We start from the raw sequence: 24,745 nt of genomic DNA on the forward strand, positions 1-24,745 counted from the left end.
GTGAGCTCGCGTGTGGCGGCGTCGTCGGCAGGAGACTGTGCTGCTCCCAGACCTGAATTAAGGCTTTCTGAGGGCCCTGGAATAACAAATCTTCAAGGGCCCCCTTGGTTAAAAAGCGCGTGGGCGGGGGGCTACGCTGTACGCTACTGGTAACTTCCATTTTACCACTGCTACGTTATATTTTAATAACTTTCGTTCAATTTATTTTTACATTTAGTGCAATTTCTAATGATTCCAAATAGGAAATAGTAAAAGAAAATTTCATAAAAATTCTTCTGTGGCATAAATACAAGGCTCAGAACGAGGCCATCTGGTAAAGTGAGGCCCGCGGTTGGAGCCCCCCCCACCCCTTGATCTGGCGCTGGCTGTTACATTGGATCGTGGGCCGAATTAAGGTCACCAGTTCTCGAGCAAGCAAGCATCCAGATCGGGCGAACGAATTTTCCTGGCGGGCGTTAGATCAATGATCTTCCCAACGGAGGGAAGGGCCTCTTAGACCGCACGAAAAAGAGATCTTCCCGGATTACGTAATCGGATAACGGTCGGTGGCGATTGTTACGTAATCGCCCGATCCAAGACTCACCGTTAACTCTCTTATATAATTCCTCGTTTTTATGTAATCTATGAGCCACCGTCGCCGCCACTGTCGCGCGCAGAAACCGATGACAGCGAAAGAAAAAAAAAAAGAATTCTTGCGGGTTGCAAGAATTGTTGCAAAATTATGTAAACCGTTAAAAATCCCTGTAACAATGTCTGTTCTAATGAAAAGGAACGGGGCGGCTAGGGTGAAAGGTGGGGGCGGGGGGATCGCTGACGGAGAGGGAGGATGGGGGAGGGGGAACGGTGGATAGAAGAGACCAGTCAATTTCACCGTGAATTGCAAGAGAGTCGAGAGTGGTTTTTAACCGACGCGCCGCGTCTCGCGGAGTTACGGAAACCGCGAGGGCAATTTCACCACGGTCGATAAAAAACGATTACTCCTCCTCCCTTCCCCCCGGCCGGGATTACCGTTGTTTCCACTGCATCGTAACACAGATGGGAATCACCGTCCCCGACGGTAAAACGCAACGACGCCGCTGAACAATACACACCCAGAGGCCTTTTTACGTAATTTTTCCCTATATCTCCCACGTGATTATCGCCGCGGTCTTATCGGGCAGACATACCGATCCATCTCCGTCGATCAGACTAGCTGGTTGGCTTGACGTTGAAAAAGAACGGGGCGCAACACGAGGGGACAGTCTATCGGTAGTATAGTGCCTCTCCGAGATATAGTGACTTCAGGTGTGACCCTCTCAGTGGGTGTGCTATGTGACACCCTCGAGGGTACGAGTCGCTAAATGTGTCATTTACTACTTCTTCAAAAACGTTGGCCGTTCTTGAATGCTCTACTTGCCACCGAAACTCTTAAAGGCGTGAAAGATTCGAATCTCTGCTGTTTTTAATAAGTCACTATAGCTCGGAGAGGCACTATAACCAGGGTTTCTGGACGATGGCTTTTTTGTGTCATCGACATACAGTGTCTAGAGCGCGTAGTCACATGCAGAGCCGCCCCTAGAATTCACGGGCCCCGGGGCACAAGTCGGTATCGTTGAAAACGTATAAATGAAAACAGATAATCTTATTTCTCTATTTGAATTTTTACAAAATGCGGAAGACCTTAAGCGCGAGGCCCGGGCCAAGTGCCCAGCTTGCCCGTTACTATGGACGGTACTGGTCTCGTGTTTCTCGTAGTCAGACCATTAGTGTTTTGTTATTTTTAAAATTCCATCAATATTACATATTGCTCATTTGCTGCGACAACGACATAACTCAAAGTCACGATTTTATGGGAAACTTGTTTGAATGTTTCGAGCTATATAATTTCGTACTACCATCATGTTGAAGTGACTATCCTGACGTAAGTTTTGGAAGTTCACTTGCAGGATTCAACCGATAAAACGTACAGACAACAATCGTTGTTTTTACTACCAGTAACTAAAAAATTGCAGATTTCGAGTTATGTCATTGTTGCAGCGAATAAGTGATATATTTGAAGAGATTTTCTTTACATTTACGGGTCTTAGAGAAAAAGGGGCACGTGGCCTTTAAACGTTAGTACCATTAATGCTAGAACTACCAAAACTTTATTCTTATATTGACGATTAAAATGTTACAACACTTTTCTCAGATATTTCACAACTTTCATAGTAATATAAAAATGAAGAAATAGTTAATTTATAAAGTTAAATATTTTCAGAAGTTTGTTACTATCGTCGGTAGTTCTAGTGTTAACAAACTCTAACCTTATTTTTCCTGAAAGTAGTTGTCGTGAAAATGTATAGTATTGTGTCCTTTTCCGCTAAGCCCCTTATTTTTCAAATGTCTCCAACAATCCCTCTATGGTATTTAATTGTGCGCATGGTTTGACTACGCGAGACAGAGAACCGCACGCTCTAGACATTACACGTACACTGGACTCTCAATTATATTGCCACTAAACATATTGCCACCCGAAGCACTTCCCCTTCACATGTTCGAGCCCCCACCACGTTGCGTACGCCAACGCACCAGCACGAACTAGCTTTTGCGCAGGCGCTGAGGCTGATGCTATGACGATAGAACTTAGCATGGAGGGGGCTCTGAACTTATTGCCGTTTTACTCCCACAGTCCCGACCATGGCAATATATAATATATAAAGCCCACTGTATATCGAAGACATAAAGTTATCTGTGAAAACTCTGGTAGTACCGTACAGACGTTCCCCGTTTTCTTATGTCGTCCCCATTTTCTCCCCGTTTCGTGGAACGATCGACGACGACGCGGAAGCGCGCCACCCGAGGAATGAATCGCGGGCGGATATTTGCATCGCGATGGGGATGGCAGGTAGGTCCTGTCCGTGACATTGAGTCGCGACACGTATTCCCATAAACATCTTGTACACTCCAGAGATGATTTATTGGCTAAGTCACCGACAAACCGAACGAGACACTGGGTCATTACTTTGTTATTGCTCTATCTCATTCGGTCCCTCGTGTATCCCGTTCGTCAGGTAATTAGATTGGTATAGTGCCTCTCCGAGCTGTAGTGACTTTAAATGTGACTCAGTAATACCCTCAAGGGTACAAGCCGCTAAATGTGTCATTTGCTACCCCTTCAAAAACGTTGACCGTCCCTGAACGCTGAACTTGCCACCGAAACCCTTAAACGGCGTGAAACATCCGAACCCCTGCTGTTTATACGAAGTCATCGTAACTCTAAAAGGCACTATAATTAACCAACAGGTCACCTCTGGACTGTAGGTATACTCCATAGAGAGTACATCGTCTCACTTCGTTCTCTAACTTCTCGTTCTACCTATCTATCTTCTATCTGTCCTCTCCTTTTGCGGCTGCACGGAGCAATTTTGTACTCTTCTCTATTTTTTTTCTTCACTGTACACACGGGCTGTTAGTCGATATGCTGTTCGGAGTCCCCATTGGAAGGGGGGGGGGGGGAAGGTCCAGGATCGGGGAAGGGTGAAAGAGCGAAGCCTGGATATGCGACTCGTAGGATCGATGGATGGTTTATGGGGGTTGTCGAGATGTGAATCGATGATGGTCTAAACGACGTGTCGCCGGGAATCATGTCACTCGGTCGTCGTGTACGATTTTCGAAGGTTCAGCTCCGACGCCGCGAGACTGTCCCCTTTCACGTAATAGTCAGCTGCGTCTCGTCTCCCCGTGGTGGACGTCGCGTTACTGGTGTTTCCGTTCGACAGACCGTTCGCCTGTTGGCTGATCGTTGTCTGTCGATGTTCCTTCTTCGCGAGACCGTTCGTCATCGCTTTTCGCCTGTGCAGATAGTTCTGCTGGTAGAACTCGTTGAACAGGAAGAAGAACATGGTCGCGTGCAGTCCGATCCACCAGACGAACGCCTTCGGGTAATTGCAGTCGATGAAGAGGAGTTGGAACGCGTGGATCATCACGGCGACGAACTGGATCATCTGGAAGACGGTCAGGTACTTCTTCCACCAGAGGTACGGCTGCAGCCTCGGGCCCATCGCGGCCAATAGGTAGTACATGTACATCACGATGTGGACGAACGTGTTCAGGAGACCGAAGAAGGTCGAGTGACCGCCTGGAAGAGAATAGATCGGCAGATATAGTGGTTATCGGGTGGATCTGAAGGACTGAATCAATCGAAGGCTTCAGAAGACGATAGTATTATTTTACGAATAGTAAGTTTGTTGTAAACTGAGCTTAAAGTTATTCTATCTGCACTTGTTTTGGTAATGTATTTGTGCCCTTATATTTTATAAAAATTGTTTTTGTTTTTATAGTTTTCCTCTTTATAGTTTTTTATTCTATGACTAGGATAAGTGAAACAAGGGACTATGTGAAAGAACACCATATACAGTATATCATCGATGAGTCGTCTGAATAATAACGATTAAATATATATTATGTTCAAAAAATGAAATAAAAGTTTGTATTATTTTGGCACAGCCTTTTACGTTAATATAGAAAGGTTGTGTTCATACCACGTTTACGCAGTGCTCCTAAGTTGTTTTCCAAGCGGCCATATTTTAATATGGCGAAAAGTTGTAAGACGATAGAATAATAAATTAGAAGTAAGAAATTAGAATAATAACTACTTTAAATATACTACTTTATAGTCTATATCCTTACATTATGGTGATACCGACCTTCTGTCACGAAGTTTAAATTCATACAAAGTTTGCTTATCTAGACACTCAGAACTAAGGTCGTTCCCATTGTAATAACAAGCAAAATGAAAGATAAAACATTCTGAAGGCTAACGGTACGCATTTCGACGCATAGATTCGCCGATTGCTTCCGATTAATTAACAAGATCGAAAAACGAAGATTACTCTCACGTTTCGAGACGTTTTATCACGATCCCAATGCTAATATTTTGCCCTTCTATCATATGTTACTGTCTTAATTTTTTCATGATGTTTCCATTAATATGCACTTTGTCGCAACAGTGTTAAGCAAGTGTATCAAGACTTTCGCAACAATTCCACATTAGCGGTTTCTTTTGTAACATAACTTTTCTAGAATCAGTTCGCAACCTGTTCTCATACATTCGTGAAGAATGTTGCACTTGAGCATGTATCCGACTCAAATGCCATTAAAAGTCTGTGTAAACTATTCGAATAAAAAATACGACACTGTTTACAAGCAAAAAAAAGTTACAACTATAGTTATGCGAACCATGGCAGTTGCAACAGTTGCAGCAGTTAGGTACCCATTTATTTATTTACTTTTTTTTTTTTATCTCGGAACACGTTTTCCTATCTCCCACCGCTGCAACGACACAACCTTAAGACCAGTTTCACGAGAGACCTCCGTGAAAATTGCGCGGCGATCGCCTCGAAATCACTAGAACGTTCGAATGACCCGAATTCCCGCGAAAAGTAGTCGAGCAACACTTATCGATCGCGTATTTACAAGTCTAATGTCAGTAGTAGGCGTTTTGCTTAAAACAAAAAAAAAATAAAAAAATGAATTCCGATCAAGACAGTTAGGCATGCACACGTAAAGATTAATAAAAAAAAGAAAAATACCGATTGACGCCCCCATTTCGTGATTTATGTGGTTTCATACCGATCTGAACAAACCTGTTACTTAAACTTTGTATACGTTACAAATAAATAGTCCATGATAAAATGATAAAATTGCTGTTTCCAGACATTCATGAAATCTGAATTAAGCTTAGAATCCACTGGTCTGCTAACTGAACATCCCAAATGCCAAACTGATCGACTCTAATTTCTATAACTTCTTCAGTCCTTGCACTTGCAACAGGTTTGACTGAATATAAATGTTTACACGTCGAATTGTCTAACTCATTGTTTGGATCATTATTCCAGCACGAAATATATCTAGACGATTTAGAAATTCGCATTCGTTTTTCTTCATGTAATTTAACGGCGTGATTGACTTTCGACAGTGGACGAATTTTAACCAAGAAATGTCTACAATAATTATCCATCTTTAGATTTTATTTCGTATCACTGTTCTTCGAGTTGATTAGTTTGACGTTTGTAAGTGTCAAGGTGTACACAAAATCTTTTATTAACATTAGAACTACCGACGATAAACGTGAAAAACTTTTGTAAATTTAGAAATTGACTAATTTCTTCACTTTCATATCGTAATAAAAGGTGCAAAAGATCTGAGGAAATATATTGACAAGTCATTTTGACTTGCTTGGTAGTTCCAGTGTTAATTCACCGGGCACAATTTTATTCTCGAAATTGATAATAAATTTTAGAATCGGATTAATAAGATCGTTTACATACCTGGCGTGAATTTAACGCCGAACCACACCGACATCGGCATGCAACCGTGATGAATAACATGGAGCGTCGACACGTGATCGTTCTTTTTTCTCAGCACGAAGAAGATCTACAAAAGTCGTCGAACAATGAGAAATCTTGGACGATTTTATTTTTGATCCTAAGGGATCGAACGCTGGAAATGGGATTCCAACGAGATAATTTCATTTTCGTAGGCTTACGAATTTACTTACCGTGTCCATGAACTCCGTGAATTTAGAGAAGTAATACCACCAACATGCGTGCACCATCTGTGTTTTGCAAAATCATCGATTAGATCATCCTGTTACGAGTCACCCTCGTGATTAGACAATTATGGCGACAGACGCAAACCTTCGGAGCATCGGTTCGTATCTAACTGTTTTTTCATGGTCTTAATCCGAAAGAAAATTCGAAGTCTTTAACGTCCAGACCCTTAAATCGTTATTTTAAAATTATGAGACAAATATGTACATATATTGTGTCTTGTTATTTTCAAGTCGAAAGTATCGATATTTAACAGATCTACTATTTTAATTTTGTAAAATTTTAGTTTTAACCATTCAACGCTCAAAAAAATTGTACCGATTACAATTTAACTAGACATGAATTCTGACAGATAATTTTTTATTCAATTTCAATACTGGTTCGATTTCATTCCAGGGGCTACTGGACCGATAACTATTTGCAAAATGCCCAAATTTTAAACAAATTCAAATAATTCCGAATAATTATGGATGCAAACAATTTCGAAAAATTTTTTTTTAATTAACTAGCTCTAACCAACTCTGATCAGTATATTGCTTCGAATAAAAACAATTAAACATTTTTTTTTTTACTATTTACAGCTTATGTTCTTTCATTTAATTTGCATTTATAGTGACGTTTAAGGTAAGTTTCGGTTACAAATTTAACTCGAAATGAAAGGTACATATAATTGTATGCGACATTTTTTAAAGTTTGAAGAAAATCGGATATACTATTACCGATATTTCGATGCACATCATCACACGAAAGAAAACCCACGTGTGACGATAAAATTCCACGAAAATCGTGTTCATATAGGGTGCTCCGAAGATTTGCCCTGGCTCGATACACGTCATCGTAGGCAACAGTCGGGTAAATTGATCCCATTCGAACGGGTGATCGTTCGGGTGTGCCTGCGGTGACAGTAATCGAGTAGGCAGACTATAAGTGAATGTAGCTTGTCGGTCGTGCAAAGTGGTGTCTGTATCCAAGTTTCTTTTTTGTTTTATATTTCTTCTTATCTTTCGTTTTTTACTGCTCGATTCGTGGTCCGTTACAAGTGGTGTTAATTGCATGAAGCGACTACAATTTCGTAGTGTGTTAGCTTGCCCGAGTAACTAACTACAATAATGTCATCTTCCAACAATACTACTCGGAAACTCTAGGCATCGGACACAGGCTATGAAATCCAGTGGATTGATCGTGTCGATGGAATAATGATAATAAAAAAAAAAAATAGGGATAAGGGAACATAGAGGAAAAAAAAAAAACAAAATTTCGAACAGAAGTCTCTGATTCGTGGAAATGCGTGGCGATCGATCGCAGATCTACCAAAAAAGGAGTGCTCGCTGGGGAAGAGGGGGGAGGGGGACACACACGAGTTTCTGCAAACTTAGACGCGATGCACTTTCTACTTGCAGTTCCGATAAAAACGTTTCGTTGCAAAATTTCGTTCGACCGAAACCTGTTTGAAAAACGCGGAATCGCTTGCGACATACGTTAATTCCAAATCGGAGTTTTGATAAATAACACTTCTAGCTGAATTTTCAGTAGATTTCTCAGATGCATTTTCCTAAGTTTTTTGGTGTGTTTTGTTCTATGCTTGATATTTTTATTCAATTGATATTGTATATATGTATGTTGCAGAGGCTGTTTCGTAATACGTGGGTGATAAATTCTGAATTGAATCAGGTACGAAATAAATGTTCGAAGCACCAATTTCAAGTGTTTAGTTGAAGAGCGACAGTGAAGCATTGCTACAGCCAAATAAATAGAAGATTATTATTATCATCAGGTTTGGTAATTCAGTTGCTACCCTTCTATATTAAATATTCTACTTATTTAAAGAAACTATAAATTCTTACACAAACTCTGTTTACTATTTTCCATCAGCAAACCGTTCACTCTACTTCAAACGTAACGAACTCCTTACCAACAGAGCTAAATCCCTCTGTAATCTCTATCCCCGTAACTTAATCCACAAGAAACATCCGTAATCTATAATCGACAAGATTCATAAAAGAACAAAAAAAAAAAAAAAAAAAAAAAAAAAAATAACCAAGTAAAACCAATAACCACTGATTTACGATCAGTCGATCACTCGAACCTAACCTCAAAACACCCATCATTCGCGTGAAGTCCAATCGAATACCGATTCATTCTCGAAGTTACGCACCGCCTATTACGAAACCCTCTGCGCAGTTACGATTTCGTCCCGACGTATCCAGCCGCGAGATTGTGGAATTCGAGGACCGTGTATATTTTTCTTTTTCTCTTTGGTTTAGTGTGTAAAACGTTTTGCATGTGTTAAAGGGGTTATGATCACCCACCCTTAGTACTTGGGGTCGATCGCTGTAGTCTACGGGTTGGCACCTTAGGGAATAGTCGCCAGTCAGCCATCCGGACATTCCTATCTGCAACCACAACCGCCCAGAGGCCATTCTCCGATCAGTGAAAAGAATCAAATAAACGGAAAGAGAAAAGAAGGCTCAGAGGCGAAACGGGAACAGACGATAGAAAGGGGCGTTTAAGAATGTTCAGAGGGGTGGAGGGATTGCTTGGTGTTTCAGGTGGAAACAAGACGAGGTATAATAATAGACCTTTCATCTTATGGGAATTGGTGGCCCGGCTAAAATGTAGTACCGACACCTTAAAAAGCCTATGATTTCAGCGACCTCTACGTTTTAAGAACGGTGAATCTGCGGTTGGTAGTGACACTAAATACTGATTTCAGCGACCTCTACGTTTTGAGAACTGACTGACATTAAAATGGAAATGGGGTACGTAACCCCCGAAAAGTGGGCCACAAAAATACATAAGATGAAATGTCTACTCCTATATCTCGTCTGTGCTTGAACGCAGCAATGTTTTCTTTTGGTCGAAGGCCGGTTTAATTATGGTCGAACGCATCCTCGTCGTCGACGTTCGCGCGACTTTCGTACTCGTAGCAATTGCGGGTCCAGGATCTTACCTACAGGCGGTTTCCTTTGATAATAACTCGTTTTAGTGGATTTCGCACGTGTCCAATAATTCGAAGAAACCGACGATTGAATTTTTCGGTACGAATTTTTGGTTCACCGAGAAAATCCAGATTCCTCACCGTATCTCGAGGTTCGCTCGACTGGAGGGGGGAGTGAAGTGGAAGCGGATAGGGACAGTTTCGCTACTGGTTCTACGGGGTGTAGCAAAAATGTTGGAGAACCCGGAAATAGGAGACTCGTGGAGTGATTTGCCTTCTGCCCTGAAGATGCGCGTGAATTAAACAGTGTGAAAGCGTTGATAAGCGTTTTAGTATATTTCGCTCTTCCTTGACTGGCTGTACTCCTACCCTCGAGTCAGCCATTCTACAAAAGCATCGAACAACACAGCATGACAATAGCTTGCGGCTCCTCGCAACGTCTACCATCCAAGTCCCTTGCGGTAACGTGAACCACACGCGTCGCCAATTAAGGGTTCCAACTGGTCCAGCAAGGAATTCCTCATCTAATGGAATTCTCAGATTCTTTTTTTTTTTTTTTTAGTAATAAACGTAAACGTATGTATACGGAGAGAAGAAACAAATTGAGGGAGAAATTCAATTGAACGTTGACATTCGTTGGGTCCAGTCTCGTTCAAGTCGGATTCGTCGATGATCCATCTGCGGAACAGGCTAGAGAAACGACGCAAAACTTACCCTGATCGCTGTGGGATTGTTGGTATAGTCCACCGGCTGGCAACGGAAACTATACTGGCCCCACCATCCGCCCATCAGGCACTGTTGTTTTTTGCAAAATTTAACCATTTATCACGGCTTCTCTACGCCTGTCGAACGTTCTCGATCGATCGAGCTCGAAAAATCGGGTCACCTCGAATCTTACTATCGTTTTGTTCCCTAGTTTCTTTAAGCACGTTCGCTACCGATGGTAAACACGGTGCGCCTTGTTTATGTCGATCTACGGAATTACCGATGATATCCAGAAGCACATTTGGATAGTAGATGGACATATTAAGGCCGATACGTTGCTTCTTTTCAAATCTAATCGTATTATCTTGTAGGAATCTAGGAGAAAAGGGATCTGAACTCGTGTACTTCAGATCCTAAGTTGGCCAGGTTGTGGCATTAAGGACTATGGAACCACGGTGGCTCTAAGGACAATAAAACCGATTGAACTGTTATATTCCTGGAACGATAACAGAGCATAGAAAATCATAGATGAGCCGGGGTCCGAGAGGGATATAGTTGTTTCGAAGGTATCTCTTAGTACCTCTCCTTTTTTTACTTACTATTCTATAGTAAATTTAGGTATAGGCAGATATAGATGCGACTGTACGTTCAGAAAGTATGTGTATCAGAGTGAAATAGTAATCGTTAAATTGTAATAATAAACAGTTATCGTTCCAGGTACAGAGTTCAATGATAGAACCATAGTGGCCTCCTTCTTCCCCTAGTTTACCAATAGCGAACGTATACCCATATAGCACATAACGTCTTGGAGACGGCTTAAAGGCGCCTCAGACCTAAAACAGCCGTAAAATCGGCGTCTCCAAGGCGTCATGTGCTATCTGGGAAATAACTTTCAAGATTCCAACGACACGGACTGATATATTAGTCCTCGAACAAGGCCCTACAGTAAAAAATAATCGATTTCTCTATGGAAGTTCTAAATCACGATTTCCAAGTGTTAAACGGAACCCAACTGGCAGATCAAAATGTACGTTCGATCGTTCCGTTTCGCAGGTTCCAAGTGTACCACCCTGCTCGCTCGATTGCCAAGGAAGTCACGTAGAACGATGTCGACGGGCTACTCGGCTCGTCCCGTAAATACTAATTAACCGAGCGTCATATCGATGCAAGCTACGACCACAGTTTCGAACTCGATGACTCGGCCAGGACGTTCGACAGGTTCGTAGAAATCGTTCCCCGCGCTAGGACGACGCTTTTTAAGGTTATACGTGCAGACTGCCACGGAGTCTGCGCGATAGAACACGCTAGCTAGGTGGAAAATGGCGGACTAAAAGGGCACCGAAAGATCGGAGGAATCGAAAGAAGGAGACGATGGATTTTGGATTCGGGTCGATGGATCGTTACCTCGTAGAACAGCCACGCGGAGAACATCATTTGGAACATATTGTACACTATCAACGTGTTCTTCAGCTGAAACGGCTTCCTGTTCTCCATCAGCTTAGGCCCGAGGACTTTGACGACGTAGACGTAAGCCAGGCAGATGACCAGCGTGGGAAACGGCGAGCTCATCAGAAACCAGTCCGTTGTTCTCTGATCTGAAAAGAGAAATCGGACATGGTGAACCGGGTCGTATTTTTCTGTCAACCGTAAATTTTATTTCATCTCTCCCCTCGCCCAGGGTAGATAATAATACGAGCGTTTTTGTTGCGTAAGGTGTGGAAGAGTATTTATATGACGAATTGGGCGGGGACACTTTGGGTTTAAGGACCTGACCCTGTGTTTAGATCGTGGATATTGGGTAATCTGTTTCTTCACGACTGGACCGAACCGATGCGACTGGAAATTGGGTAGAGCGGAATGGGACCTGATGGAGCAATACTGTTGCAACTGGAAAATGTACACTGCGTGGTATAATTGTGAAATCGCTCTAAAATTTTCGATTCTTATGTATTGTGGTTGAAATAAAAACGAACCAGTTTTCTTTCTAGGGAATATGACTAAGAGTTGACGCGATTGAATCAACTAAAAAATATTGGCAAATGTTAATAGATTCGGGTAATGTTTTTAAAACTATAAACTTGTTTAATTTTATTATGTTATAATAATTAATAAAGTTGTTAGAACATTCAGCTTTCCTTTACCCTTCCTCTATTTTTTTAAAATAAAAATCACACTGTGCAGTTATTATTTTCTAAGATGTTTAAACAAGAATAGTTCGAAGCGTATTTTGGGTCGCCCGCGACCCTACGGTATTACTGACGCAAGAAAATGGACGGGTGTCGTTCCAGGGTTAATTTTACTTAGAATAAAATTTAATTTCCTAAAATTCCCGCATTTTATTGCATACTGCATTACAAAAATTTCGTGCCCTCCACCCCTCCCCGTTTTTAACCAAGGTGGTCCTCTAAGGTTCAACAGCCCAGGGCTACAAGAAATCTTAAACCTGCAAGTACTCACAGCCACCTCAAGATTTATTTTTGCCTACTTAACATTTCGTAATTAATCTTATACTGAAAGTTAAAAAAAAAAAAAAAGGACACAATGTTTATCAGGGTCATCTGTTTCGAATACAAATTCACGTCGTGGTGTCGACCAATCAGAGGCCGAAACACGCCCAATCGTTAATCGAACCTGACAGTGAGGCTGTCCCAAGTATTGGTAATTTACGGGTCGACTGGTTTACCGTGGCACGAGACTCGTGGTCTCGTGTGCTTCTTGCGAAGGCGACGGGTAAAAGTGTAACAACCTCGACCTTCGGGAGGCTCTTTGCACACGAGAGAAGCCTTCCTCACCCTTCCCGTCCTTCGCAGGTTCAATCAACTATCGCCCGTCGTCGCGCGTTAAAACCAGTCGGTAGAATCCGTTTCATTGACTTGTCCCCAAGAAGCTGATTTTACGGTCCCCGAAACGGCCTTGGGGCCTCTACGCTCACACATTCGACACGTTTCAGGGTTCACGCGAGGCTCTTGGCGGCTCGGGGGGGCATAAACGTAATAACTCACGAACGAAGGAAGGTCGTCGAATATCCGTTTTTCGATCGAATCTGTTTTTTTTTCTTTTTTATTCATTGTCACGGAATGTATCGGCAAGATCGTAGGACAAATCTATCCTTCCTTCTTTATGCTCGTAATTAATCTGGCTTGCATGATAATTGGACCCAGGCTTGGGCATTATCCCAATAAACTATTTGAAACGTAATTGCTAAGATTAATGTGTTATCTTATCTGGCTACGTGTTATTCGAAGTAATCGTGTGTCAGTTTATTCGACGGACTAATGACTTTTCTTGTTTTGACATCGAATGTTTATTTCAATAATTTCACAAATACTCTCGGATTCGATCATGTCAGAATCGTTAAGTATGTTTGAATTTTTAAGTATTTTCATTTACCACGATAAGGATATCTTTCCGATGGAACTGCTTAAAGGGAGAACAATTTTGCGAGCAAATGCAGTAAAACTATAAAAATTCCTGTATTCTAAGTTTAATTAATTTAGTTCAACAACTATTTACGTTATGTTATTTGTTAATCTATTCAAGTGAAGTAACTGAAATAAAAAATTACATTCAAACAAAGAATTATTTGAAAATAATTTATTTGAATTAAGCAGAAAATAAAATTAGTTTTCTTACGTTATCTATAAAAGAAAAAGAATAAAGTATTTGAAGTAATTTGTTATTTCAATATTTATTGAATAAAGTATTTGAAATAATTTATCGCCTCAAATTATTATTTATTATCTTGTTTCGAATAAAATCCGCCCAACCCTGGCAGCTTCTCGATGTCTCGACACGATCTCCGAATGATTTCATTGACCTCTTCAGGGTCCCACGCTCATTGTCGAATAATAATAAGCATAATATTTCAAAACAAGAAGGTCCAAAAATTTTGGTTATTCACCACGGAAAATTCCGCGATTAAAATTCACAAAACCCAAGCAAACAAGTAACCTTCTCTACTTTTAACGCGAAACGATGTTTTTTTCGTCGCCGGTCGCCAAAATTCCCATGTTCCGGTGATTTCGAGACGTTTCGTTGAACAGCAAACGGAAAATATAACGCAGGTACAAAAAGAAGGAAAGTCGAATGACTCGTTCCCGAATCGAAACGTTCCGTTCATTATGGAAAATTCTAAAATTGGGATTCATGAACTTCCACGGAATACGGGCTTTTCCCTCGTGTCTGTTTTACGTGTTTATCCGGTTAAACAGAGGCTTAAAAATCTTCCTCGAAACCGGCGGCTGGTATTACCCCGGCGACACGCGGAATGAATAATTCAAATTTTTTTTTTCTTTTTTTCTTCGAGGTACAGTCTGCCGCTGCAACACACACCGGCAACGAATGACGTTCGACCGACTGCAAGAGATCCCCCCTCCCTATGTATGGTTACACCCTTTCCTGCTTGTGCGCTCGTCGAAATCACCGGCAAACGTGCGATTCGAATCGTCGCAACGGCGAGCTTTATTACGATTCCTTTCGCAACGGCGAGCTTTTTTACGATTCCTTTCAACCTGAGGCCAAAATTAAGGACCTTCCTGAAATTTCGTTTCCTTGATAGGGAGCGGTTCAACACAGTTTTTCATACACTATTCAGGGACATAAACCAGTATGACTTTGATACTGGTATTATGCCATAAAAGCTATACTGAAACCGATATATTACTGAAAACTGAAATAAACACCGGTATTTTTTTCGATTTCTATAAGGGTAGGGCTCATATAGGGTTATATAGGGTGTCTCACCCGATTTTGATATCTTGATTTTCTCGCTGTTGTTACTCGTAGAAAAAAATGTTTCAGCGGAGGCTTGAATGGTATTGACTGAGAGCATATTCTGATGTTATTAGTTTTTTCGTGAGTGGACGCGTAAAGGTGATACGAAGGTCAACTTTGTTTTTTTTAAATGGAATGAGGTATTTTTTAATACATTAATCGATGCAGGTGGACATGCATTATAAAAAAGAACTAACCTATGTATGTCGAAAAGTTAGTAGTTTAGGAGATATTTGAATTTAAATAATTCTAAAATACCATTACTGTCGTACTTTATTACCATTCCTGCAAATAAACGCTATCGTCTTAGACTGGAGAAATAATAAGAGGTCACGTGACGTTCTTGTGATCGTCGTTCGAATTCACGGTAAAAATCTCCGAGTAGCGTGACATCCGCGGGCTAATTATTACGTTCCAATAATTAGATCAGATAAACACATCGTTTACATGTGCCACGGGGTATGTAACACCTTGATTGTCCTTCAGATATATTTCATAATCGAATCAGATATTTATAAGTGTATATAAAATGCCAAAAAAAAAAAAAAAAAAAAAATTATACACGGTAAAACGGCAAATTAGGTTCAAGTATGTAATTAGTATCGGTTTGACGGGGTGTAACAATACTTTTGCTTTGTAAATTGCATCGATTTAATTGCAAGTCTAGTCGGGAACACCGAGCCAGTGATGGGCAAACTCATTATCTATTTTTTTGTACCGTGACAAATGACAATAATTGAGAGTGGCAGAGTTAGGCGGGACACCCTGTATATGTGTATCAGTTTCATAATTTTGAAACAAGGATTTGTCCAATCGTTAAAGGGTTAAACTCATAACAATTGATTTCTGGTATATAAAATATTGATTAAATTTGACATCACAATTTAGCTTTTTCCACTAAGAATACTGTTTCTGTCTTTTATTTACGTATCATCATTGTCACTTCTTGTACGCTGTCCACTAAACGACTAGTCTCACGTGGAAGGCGAGCAAAAAATCAGCTCGACATTAAACGTGCTTCGAAAAGAACCAAAACCACATACATAATACCCATCGTGATCCGATGTCACCGAGAACAATAATTAGCCCCATTGTAATTTTTATAACGCACGGTTAAATAACACGTTTCATCCTCGATTGCGATCCCCTGTCGTAAACGTTGCACCTGTTGTTATTGTTTTTTTATTTATTTATTTTTTGTGCTCTTTAATCGCTGACCCGAAAGCGACCGGCTGGAACGCAGTTGCAAAACACGTTCACCGCGACACCACCGTGAAAATTCCGGTTCTCGAAAGAGAAACAAACGGTTGTACGAGCATATTATACTACAGAATATTCTTCGTATGATATACACAGGTGAGGCGAAAATAATCTGGATAATAAATTTCGAATAACGAATAAAAGATAGAAAAAAAAAAAACGAACGGTGTTTGATTGATTGAACGGGGAAATTCCAATGTTTATTATAGAATATTTGATACTTCTTTTCAAAAGAGTAGACATTGGGTAAACAATTATTTAACCTCATTAACTGTTTAAAGAAGCGACCGACGGTCTTTGGTATTGCTGATTTTCAGTGTGATTTATTCGAAGACAATTCTACTCAACTCTTGTGAAAAGTAGCATCATTATACACGGATATACGAATATTTAATATTTGTAATCGAATTATAGGAAGAAATCTAATAACACTTTAGTTCACCGGTCGAAGTTTTTTCCTTAATATCTCGGTAACAAAGTTACCTTAGATAGTTGCACAGAATTTTTTTTAATATAAAAAAAATTATATAAGAATAAAATATTAAATTGTATGACTATGAGTAACTTCAACTTTTCGAGGGGGGTTAAAATATATCCCACCGTGCATAAAAAGCTAAGCAAAAGGTGGGACAGTTTTTAACCCACCTAACCCTAAAGAGTTAATGAATTCCCGTCTAGTCACCGGCTTAGTGATCGTCCCCGAGATATTTCTCAATGTTTTATGGCCTGTCCACGGGGAGAACCGATTCCTCCCACTCCCTCAAAGGTTCAGGAAATCGCAGCCTCTCGCGGTCACTTTTAGGCCTGTCTTACCTGCATGCTTGTCGAGTATCTCGTGGAGCCGGTCCACGTACTGCATTACAATCGACATTGTTGCCTACTTCTTCCTTCCTCTGGACGGTGTCTTCACGTGTTCCTTCCAGTTACTATGTCGAGGGCGTAGACTTTCACGATCGGATTCGCGAGTTCCTGTAACAGTGAAAAACGAACTGGTTAGATGAAGATCGTCCGATTGTATTTTTATTATACTATGGGAAACATTCGATTTGAAAATGAGTAACGACAATGAAGAAATTTTCGCTTGGACACTTAAACGAGACGGTTAGAAAAGTCGCTCACAATTGGCAAATGCAGTCGCTAATGACCATTGGTAAAGTAATAAATGAACAAATAAAAAAAAAAAAAAGAACCTAAGCAGAAGCTGAACTTATTGCAAAGAACAATTTTATGAGGGGTTGAAAATCTTTCCGCCTTGACACGAATGCTTGCACTCGAAGTCGTCGCACTCATCGAGACATTACTGTATTTCGAGAAATTCGAATCGTTCGAGCCTGAGACTGTGCAATTTCCAGGTGATTTCTTTTGTTACAGGTGGAAACCAGGGCGTGTTACTTAACGTTCACGCGAGCCTCGGCTCGTCATACGATTACATAAACGTCCCCGATCCATCCGTGTCGCGATTTTCGGCGTTGGCATTGAATTAGAAGCGATTTCGCGGCGGCCAAGATCGGGCCCAACCCGAAATTCAAAACGTGCGCACGCGTCCCAACGCTTACGAAACGGCCTAAGCACGATTTTTTCTCTTATGTATCACACACATACAGGCTATAGATTCGACGGGGTAGGCCAACGTCAATTTTTGAAGATCAACATTTTGAAAAATGTTTTTTCTTTTGGTATAAAGTAACAATACTTCGAACCTTCGAAATCGAAAATATTATTGTTTTGGGATAATTGTGTAATCGGGGGTAGCGTTGTGAAGGTACAATATGTTGAAATTCAAAGTGAAACTAATTGTTCTAATTGGGAATTATACGAGAGTAAATAAAAGATTTGAATTGTAGTTTTATACGTATAAGTAACTGTATTTCGATTGTTTAATTGTTTTTTAAGCGTTTCTTTAATCCAAGCAGTGTAAAGTTTATAGTAATTTTGACTTTGAGGAAGGTTTTAGTTACCATTCCATCCTTGGACCCAGATTATTGCGATTATTCGATTGGATATGTTTTCCAATTCTCACAGTTTACAAAAAATAAGGATTATCACCCAGAAAGCGAAGTTTCTGACGAATCGCCTATATAGCGATATTTGGGCCTATTTACAGCCCCATTCATCTTTTCCATTTTTTTTGGATTATCTTAAACGTGTTTCAACATTTAAGCACTATTTCGGTCAGTTTGCGTCGAAACAGAAATTTCATTCTTAATGGTGCACTTACTCAATAAACATTGAACGTCTGTTACAATCTAATGACACGTGAACATATTTTCTGCATTCGATTACAACTCTGATTCGACTTAATGTAAACCCTTGCGCTGTTCGTAAAGTCATTACTTTATTGCTCCTTAAGCTTAGATAAATTGAGGCAGAAAATTTTACCGAGCGGAAATATTCGTTGAGTTACGCGAATGTTTGGTATCGCAATTGTTACGCCAGAATTTAATATTTCACCATCGAGTATAGCGTAAAATGCTGTAAATAAAACCGAATCGAAGTTGAAATCGAACTGCGAAAATATGGTCTCGCTTATTGCTAGACTTTGGTACGCATACCTTAACAAATTGACCTACCTATACAATATAACTAGTATTATAGGTATATAGGTGGTATAGTTATTATCATTATTAGGTTAAGTACCAATGTATTTTACATCCATCTGAATTCTAATACTAGTCTAAATTTTCCATCACATTCTGTGCTTCCCCAAACATACACACACTCGAAAAATCTCATAATTGCACAAAACTCACTAGTTCCTGCATGTTCGATGGATTACCAATAATTATCCGCCTGTAATTCTCGCCAGCTGGACACTGTCACCGATTCCACGAAGTCACTTCCTCGCCGGAGGTCGCGGAACAGAGACTCGCCACGGTTAATTGGTTATTTTCGATGCGCGGTGGATGCCGGCGACGATTAATTTATGTCCCTGAGAGCTTGCATACATACTTATACCAGGGTTGCCAGGAGAATTCCCTACCGTAAAGACAAGGTGATGTTAGACAGAGCTACAGTGGGTAAAAAAAGTATTCGTACACCCTTTAAAACACAACAAATCTTTCAAAATTGGACCAAGTGATTTGAGTTTCTTTGTGAAGGTAGAAGGACTAGTTTACTAAATGTAGACTAGAAGGTAGAAGGACTAGTTAAACAAATTTTGAAAAACTACTGGTTAGTACATTTGCCTCGTATCATCCCAGAATGGACAAACTAGTAGATTTGCCTCGTATCATCCCAGAATGGACAAACTAAAGATATAATACGATGTTCTCATTAAACTGATGAACAGTTTCCGTCCAGTTGAACAAAGACGAATCTTATTTTATATTTTGTAATATGTTGATATATTCGTGCAACTTTCACGAAAGCCAGAGTTGGACTAAACTAAAGATATAATACGATGATTCTCATAAAACTGATGATCAGTTTCCGTCCAGTTGAACAAAGACGAATTTTATTTTATATTTTGTAATATGTTGATATATTCGTGCAACTTTCACGAAAGCCAGAGTTGGACTAATAGTAAACCAGAGATGGGCAAACTAATTATCTAGATAAAAGGTTTCGAATAACGAATATAAGATAAAAAAAAAGTATTTCGTCAATTTTAATCGTTTAAACGTGGAAATTTCAATTTTTATAATAAAGAATACTTCTTTATGAACGAATCGACATTAAACCATTCATGAATTCGTCTGAACAAATACTTTCATACATGAAAAAATATACAGTATTCCTTTGAAAAATTTCAAGGTCACCTTCGTGTCTCGAGAAATATCGCAGACACGAAGAATTGATAAACATTATCATGTTGGTCCTAGAAAGCAGCAAAACTTTCTCCTAATTCATTTTCTCGTAATACTTACTATTTCCGAAAAAAAAAAAAAAAAAAATCGCTGGCGAGTAATAACATGAACACTCTGTATATCCAGCCGGCTGGAGGGGCGGCGTGGTGGTCAGCTGGACGATGTGTGGTTTGGTAACTCGTTGAATTTCGCTTTCAATACAACTCGGCCGTCGTCGTCGGGAGAATTCCCGTCAAGGCCAATCGACAACGCGTTCTTGAATGGGTGCTTCCCCCCCCCCTCCCCCGCCCAATGTGTCGGTTTATCATCGACCAGCCGGTCAACCGATTTGTAAGCACGAACCTGGTGCTCACGGGACCGAAGAGGCCGACCTACTAACGTGGTCGCGTCCTTTCTCCGATCGATCGAAACAAACGAAAAAAATATCAACGATCCAGAGGCAAGTTTGGTCATCGATCAAATTTTGGGATCTGATCGAAACAGTGGTTGTCGTTATTTTGAGTCTGTTTTATGAATCTTCTCGTTTCGGACAGATGCAGTAGAGTCTTTCTTCTACCATTACGACGAAAAACGAATTTACGAATGTCGGAAGCATTTCTCCCTACAAGATTATTGTCCCAGCACGGAATTACGGGACGATAATCGAGAGGAGTCTGTATGATCTTCTGGTTCTTTCGAGCAACGTATTTTTTGTACGAATCTTCTCGTTTCGGACAGATACAGTAGAGCTTTTTCTCACGTGAAATTGATCCCAAGTAAGAAAATGATCAGTGATTTATTTATTTATAGTCCACAGGGTTTTGTGAAATACAATAAAAGACAAAAATTTCTATCGGATCCAATGATTTTTCTATTTTAGTCTGAACCCAATAACATACTTAAGAGGAAGAATAAATTTCTACATTTGTTCCTATATTTGTAAATTACTCTAGAAAATGTTATTTTGCACAAAAATCCGCAGTCTAACGATCACTTTGAGAATGATCATTTTCTGACGTTGGGACAAAGTTAGCTCTTCTGATGGTACCGTTTTGTTACTGTCATAATCCGTCGTGAAACACATGGCAATGCACGACTGGTACCACTGACGTCACGAGGATGATTAATCAGAACCTCTGCGTCGAGTAAACGGTAACGCGTTCTTCTGCATTCAAACGGTTAAAAATCAGGTGTACAGGCCTCCCTGCTCCTTTCTTTTAAAGCATCCATCTTTTCAATAATGCTTTACCGGCAGTGTATAAAAATATAACGCTGACTTTTTAATCAGATATTATACAGTGTTAGATCTTGGAATTCTGAAGCCAATGATGCTTGTTTCAGTCGCATATGGCCATTAGTTTATGAAATATTTAACGTTCAATCCCGAGGAGCATTCGAACACTCAACGAAGATTCTCTGTACAACTAGTTTATTATTTACCTTTTTACATTGAATAAAAACTATACGTCCCTAGCAAGAAATCGGGATATTGATCTTAGGTACGTTAATGTATAAATGGACGCGAGTCGTGCAATGGGTGGCAAGGTTGACACTTGCAGAAACATTCGACGAAAGTTTCAAGATATGGGCACCACGATAGGGTGTCGTCGATCTTCGTTGCCAAGTAGGATCGTCGACGAGGACAGAAACTCCAGGAGGGCAAATGCGTGACCAAAGAAGGGGCAAACACACATACATGATCGACGATCCCGTTGGTCCCCTCGGGTGGATCGCGATCGCGTATCGTTCGCTTGCAAAACGAAAAGTCGAAAACGCGCCGAGCAAGCGAAATACCTGTCGACGGAATATGTACGTTGCGAAAACCGTATAAATTATAATGGTCCGGCCCGGGCGCAGAAAACGGGCCAACGTTGGTCGTCGATGGGTGTCTTTCTCTCTCTCTCTCTCTCTCTCTCTGTATGTCACACACATGTTACGCAAGGAGGAATCGCTGTACGCCCGCTCGCTCGATTGCTTGGTTGCTCGAAGCTGTGTGTCTCGACGCTGGAATCGTCATTAACGATAGGATGAACAAACCACTGACCTCAATACGCGCAGGCTAAATGTTTCGATTCACTGGCAACAATCGCGAACCAACGACGCCGACACCGTCGCCTGCGAATCAACGCGATATGGGATCAGGATCGTTAAGCGGGACGATCTGTCGGATCTTTCTGGTTTTTTTTGGTTGCTTTTATTTCATCCAAAAATAAATATTTCAATTTTAATTGGAGTTCTTGTTATAGAAGTTCCGGAATTAACCCTGGGAAATCGTGCAGCTAGTAAACTTTGATCCCGCGTTTCGAGAGCTTCTTTGGACACTTAAGTTTAGGATGACTGTCTTTTAGGTTCGTTGATCTTTCTGGCTTTTGGTCGCGTCGATTTCACCCGGAAACGAACGTTGTATTATCGATTGTAGTAGTTCCTTATAGAAGTTCGTGAATTAATATCACGTCGATACTTTGTGTGTACAGTAAAGCCTCGATGAATGTTCGAAGGCTCCTCGGCACGGAACGTTAAATACTTCATAAACTAATTACCATATGCGACTGAAACAAATATCATTGGCTTCAGAATTCCAAGCGTTATCACTATGTTAAACCTCATTACAAAGTCAACGTTACACCTGGAGAATCTCCTTGTCAGAGGTGACTTCGAATACTCATCGAGGATTCACTGTACATAAGGCGAAGGTACAACCGAAAATACCGATATTTTACATTTCGGTAGAAGTCCCTGATCACAACACTTCTGTTACCCCCTGTATATACAATACACTCGTTATTAAACAAAAAATGCCATCTTTTCGTGACGAGTATACTCGACGCAAACATCGAAAGGGTTACAGGTGATGCTTAACGACACATCATGCTGCTGAACAGTAAGAAAAACTTCGAAAAATATCTTTATATGGAAGCGCTGAAAACGATAAGATTGTTCACAGCACATTTATCTGATAAATGTTTCCACGTGCTCTAAGAAGGGACAGGTGCTCGAAGTGCACATCGTCGTTACGATCGACCATGATGGACAACGAACAATCTGGGCTATTCTTTTTTTTTTTTTTTTTTCATTTTTTTTGTGCCGATTTTATTTCGGAATTCACACGTTGTCTACGGTCGATTCGACGATCGATACACCAGCGCTCGTGTCGCCACAGGAGCGTTACAAAATAATTGCACAACGCGACACGTGACCCGTCACAGCGGACTGTTAATTGCTGGAAGGTGTTGGCTCCCGTCAAGGTTGACAGCTATATAGATAAGTAAAAGCTACAATCGGAATGAAACGCACAAATGCCCGCGCGACGCATCCTCGACTAGTCTCTAAACTTGGGCAATGTGCAGCTGGATTTTCGAAGGAATTCACGGTGGTGATTCAAATATCTGGGATATTTAACACTGGAAGTACCAAGCAAGACAAAATAACTTGTCAATACACTCTTACAACGACGATTAAAATGTTATAACTAGATTGTGGATTTTTATGCAAAATAAAATTTTGTAAAGCAATTCTTGAACACAAGAACAAAAGTAGGAATTTCTTTCTTCCCTTAAGTATCTTATTGGGTCCAAAAGAAAGCAGAAAACTCGTTGCATCTGACGAAAAATCTGATAAAATCCGCAACTATACATTATACTTAAAGTAACATTACTCTAGAGAAGTAAGAAATTCCTATGTTTACACTTGCCTGAATGAATTAATTTAGAGAATGTCATTTTGCATAAAAAAATCGTAGTCCAGTGATGACGCAACTTTTGTCGATCGTGAAGGTAGAATCTTTAGGAAGAAGAAAAATGTAAAAGGAAGGATTCGTTTATGGTCCTCTTATCCTTTCGTTTAAGACCTTGTAACAATGATAGGGATTTATGGAGTATTCAAACGGTATTTCTAATGTTGTATGGTTGCAATACAGTTCAGAGATTCTGCAAAAATAAATTGAATTTTAGTAATCACTACTTTGACCGAAGTACGCGTAGCAGGTTAAATTATCTGTAAATGTTAGGAATTTTTGGAGAAGAGATTGAACAACGTAAAAATTACTGTAAATAGCCAGCAACTCTCAGGACGTACACCTATCTTTAATTCCCCCGTGTTCGATCAGGCTGAATCTTTCATTACAACAATTATATTCGTTAAATATTGAGATATTGCTTTAATTAATTTTTCCCTATTATTCTACACACTATAAACTATTCGATTTCAAATGTCAAAAAATGTGAATTCAGTGACGAAAGAAAACCATTCGACATTTTGAAAGTTCAGAACCATTTTCCGAACGTCACCCACACGAGGCCCAAGGTGACACGTCGAATTATGAAAGGTAACACAGCATTCTAACGCTCGAAAGGTGCAAATGGCGGATAAAAGCGTTCTGTTCCTCGACAATTAAAATAATTAATGGTAGTTATAAGGTCGTTCCTAGATCCTCAAGGCAGCTTTACAAGATGATTTTACAACTGCTATTTCTTTTTTCTCTCTCTCTTTTTTACACGACTTATCTTACGTATTTGAAAAACTATGTTTACGACCACACCTCGCCATGGCCGGTGACTTTTTTCTTTCCCTCGTACCGAAACCAGGAGAATGGCGACGCATGAATCGCATAAGCGGTTAATTACCTTGGCTTCGAGGACACAACACACGTCCTCTTATGTGTGGGGTTTTCTCGACCCCGTTTCCGCCTCCCCCCCCCCCCCCCCTTTTTTTTT

At 40.3% G+C, this 24,745-nt stretch overlaps 1 protein-coding gene across 2 annotated transcripts in view; it reads right to left on the bottom strand.

Annotated features, from left to right (window-relative positions):
* Nucleotides 1-2,602: 2,602 nt before the first annotated feature.
* Nucleotides 2,603-24,745, bottom strand: part of LOC107188900 (elongation of very long chain fatty acids protein AAEL008004) — a 71,260-nt gene continuing 49,117 nt past the window's right edge. Inside the window, exons 2-8 of one of the 2 annotated variants that reach the window (XM_015577295.1) lie at nt 17,062-17,217; nt 11,620-11,810; nt 10,225-10,305; nt 8,882-8,965; nt 6,521-6,577; nt 6,291-6,396; nt 2,603-4,099 (exon numbers count right to left, since the gene is read on the bottom strand). In XM_015577295.1, the coding sequence (XP_015432781.1) occupies nt 3,609-4,099; nt 6,291-6,396; nt 6,521-6,577; nt 8,882-8,965; nt 10,225-10,305; nt 11,620-11,810; nt 17,062-17,119 (1,068 nt within the window). In that variant the 5' untranslated portion in view covers nt 17,120-17,217 and the 3' untranslated portion in view covers nt 2,603-3,608. The remainder of the gene's footprint in view (nt 4,100-6,290; nt 6,397-6,520; nt 6,578-8,881; nt 8,966-10,224; nt 10,306-11,619; nt 11,811-17,061; nt 17,218-24,745) is intronic. The other variant, XM_015577294.1, reaches the window with a different exon arrangement.

Source organism: Dufourea novaeangliae, unplaced genomic scaffold, assembly GCF_001272555.1.
Source record: "Dufourea novaeangliae isolate 0120121106 unplaced genomic scaffold, ASM127255v1 scaffold141, whole genome shotgun sequence".
NCBI classification, from domain to species: domain Eukaryota; kingdom Metazoa; phylum Arthropoda; class Insecta; order Hymenoptera; family Halictidae; genus Dufourea; species Dufourea novaeangliae.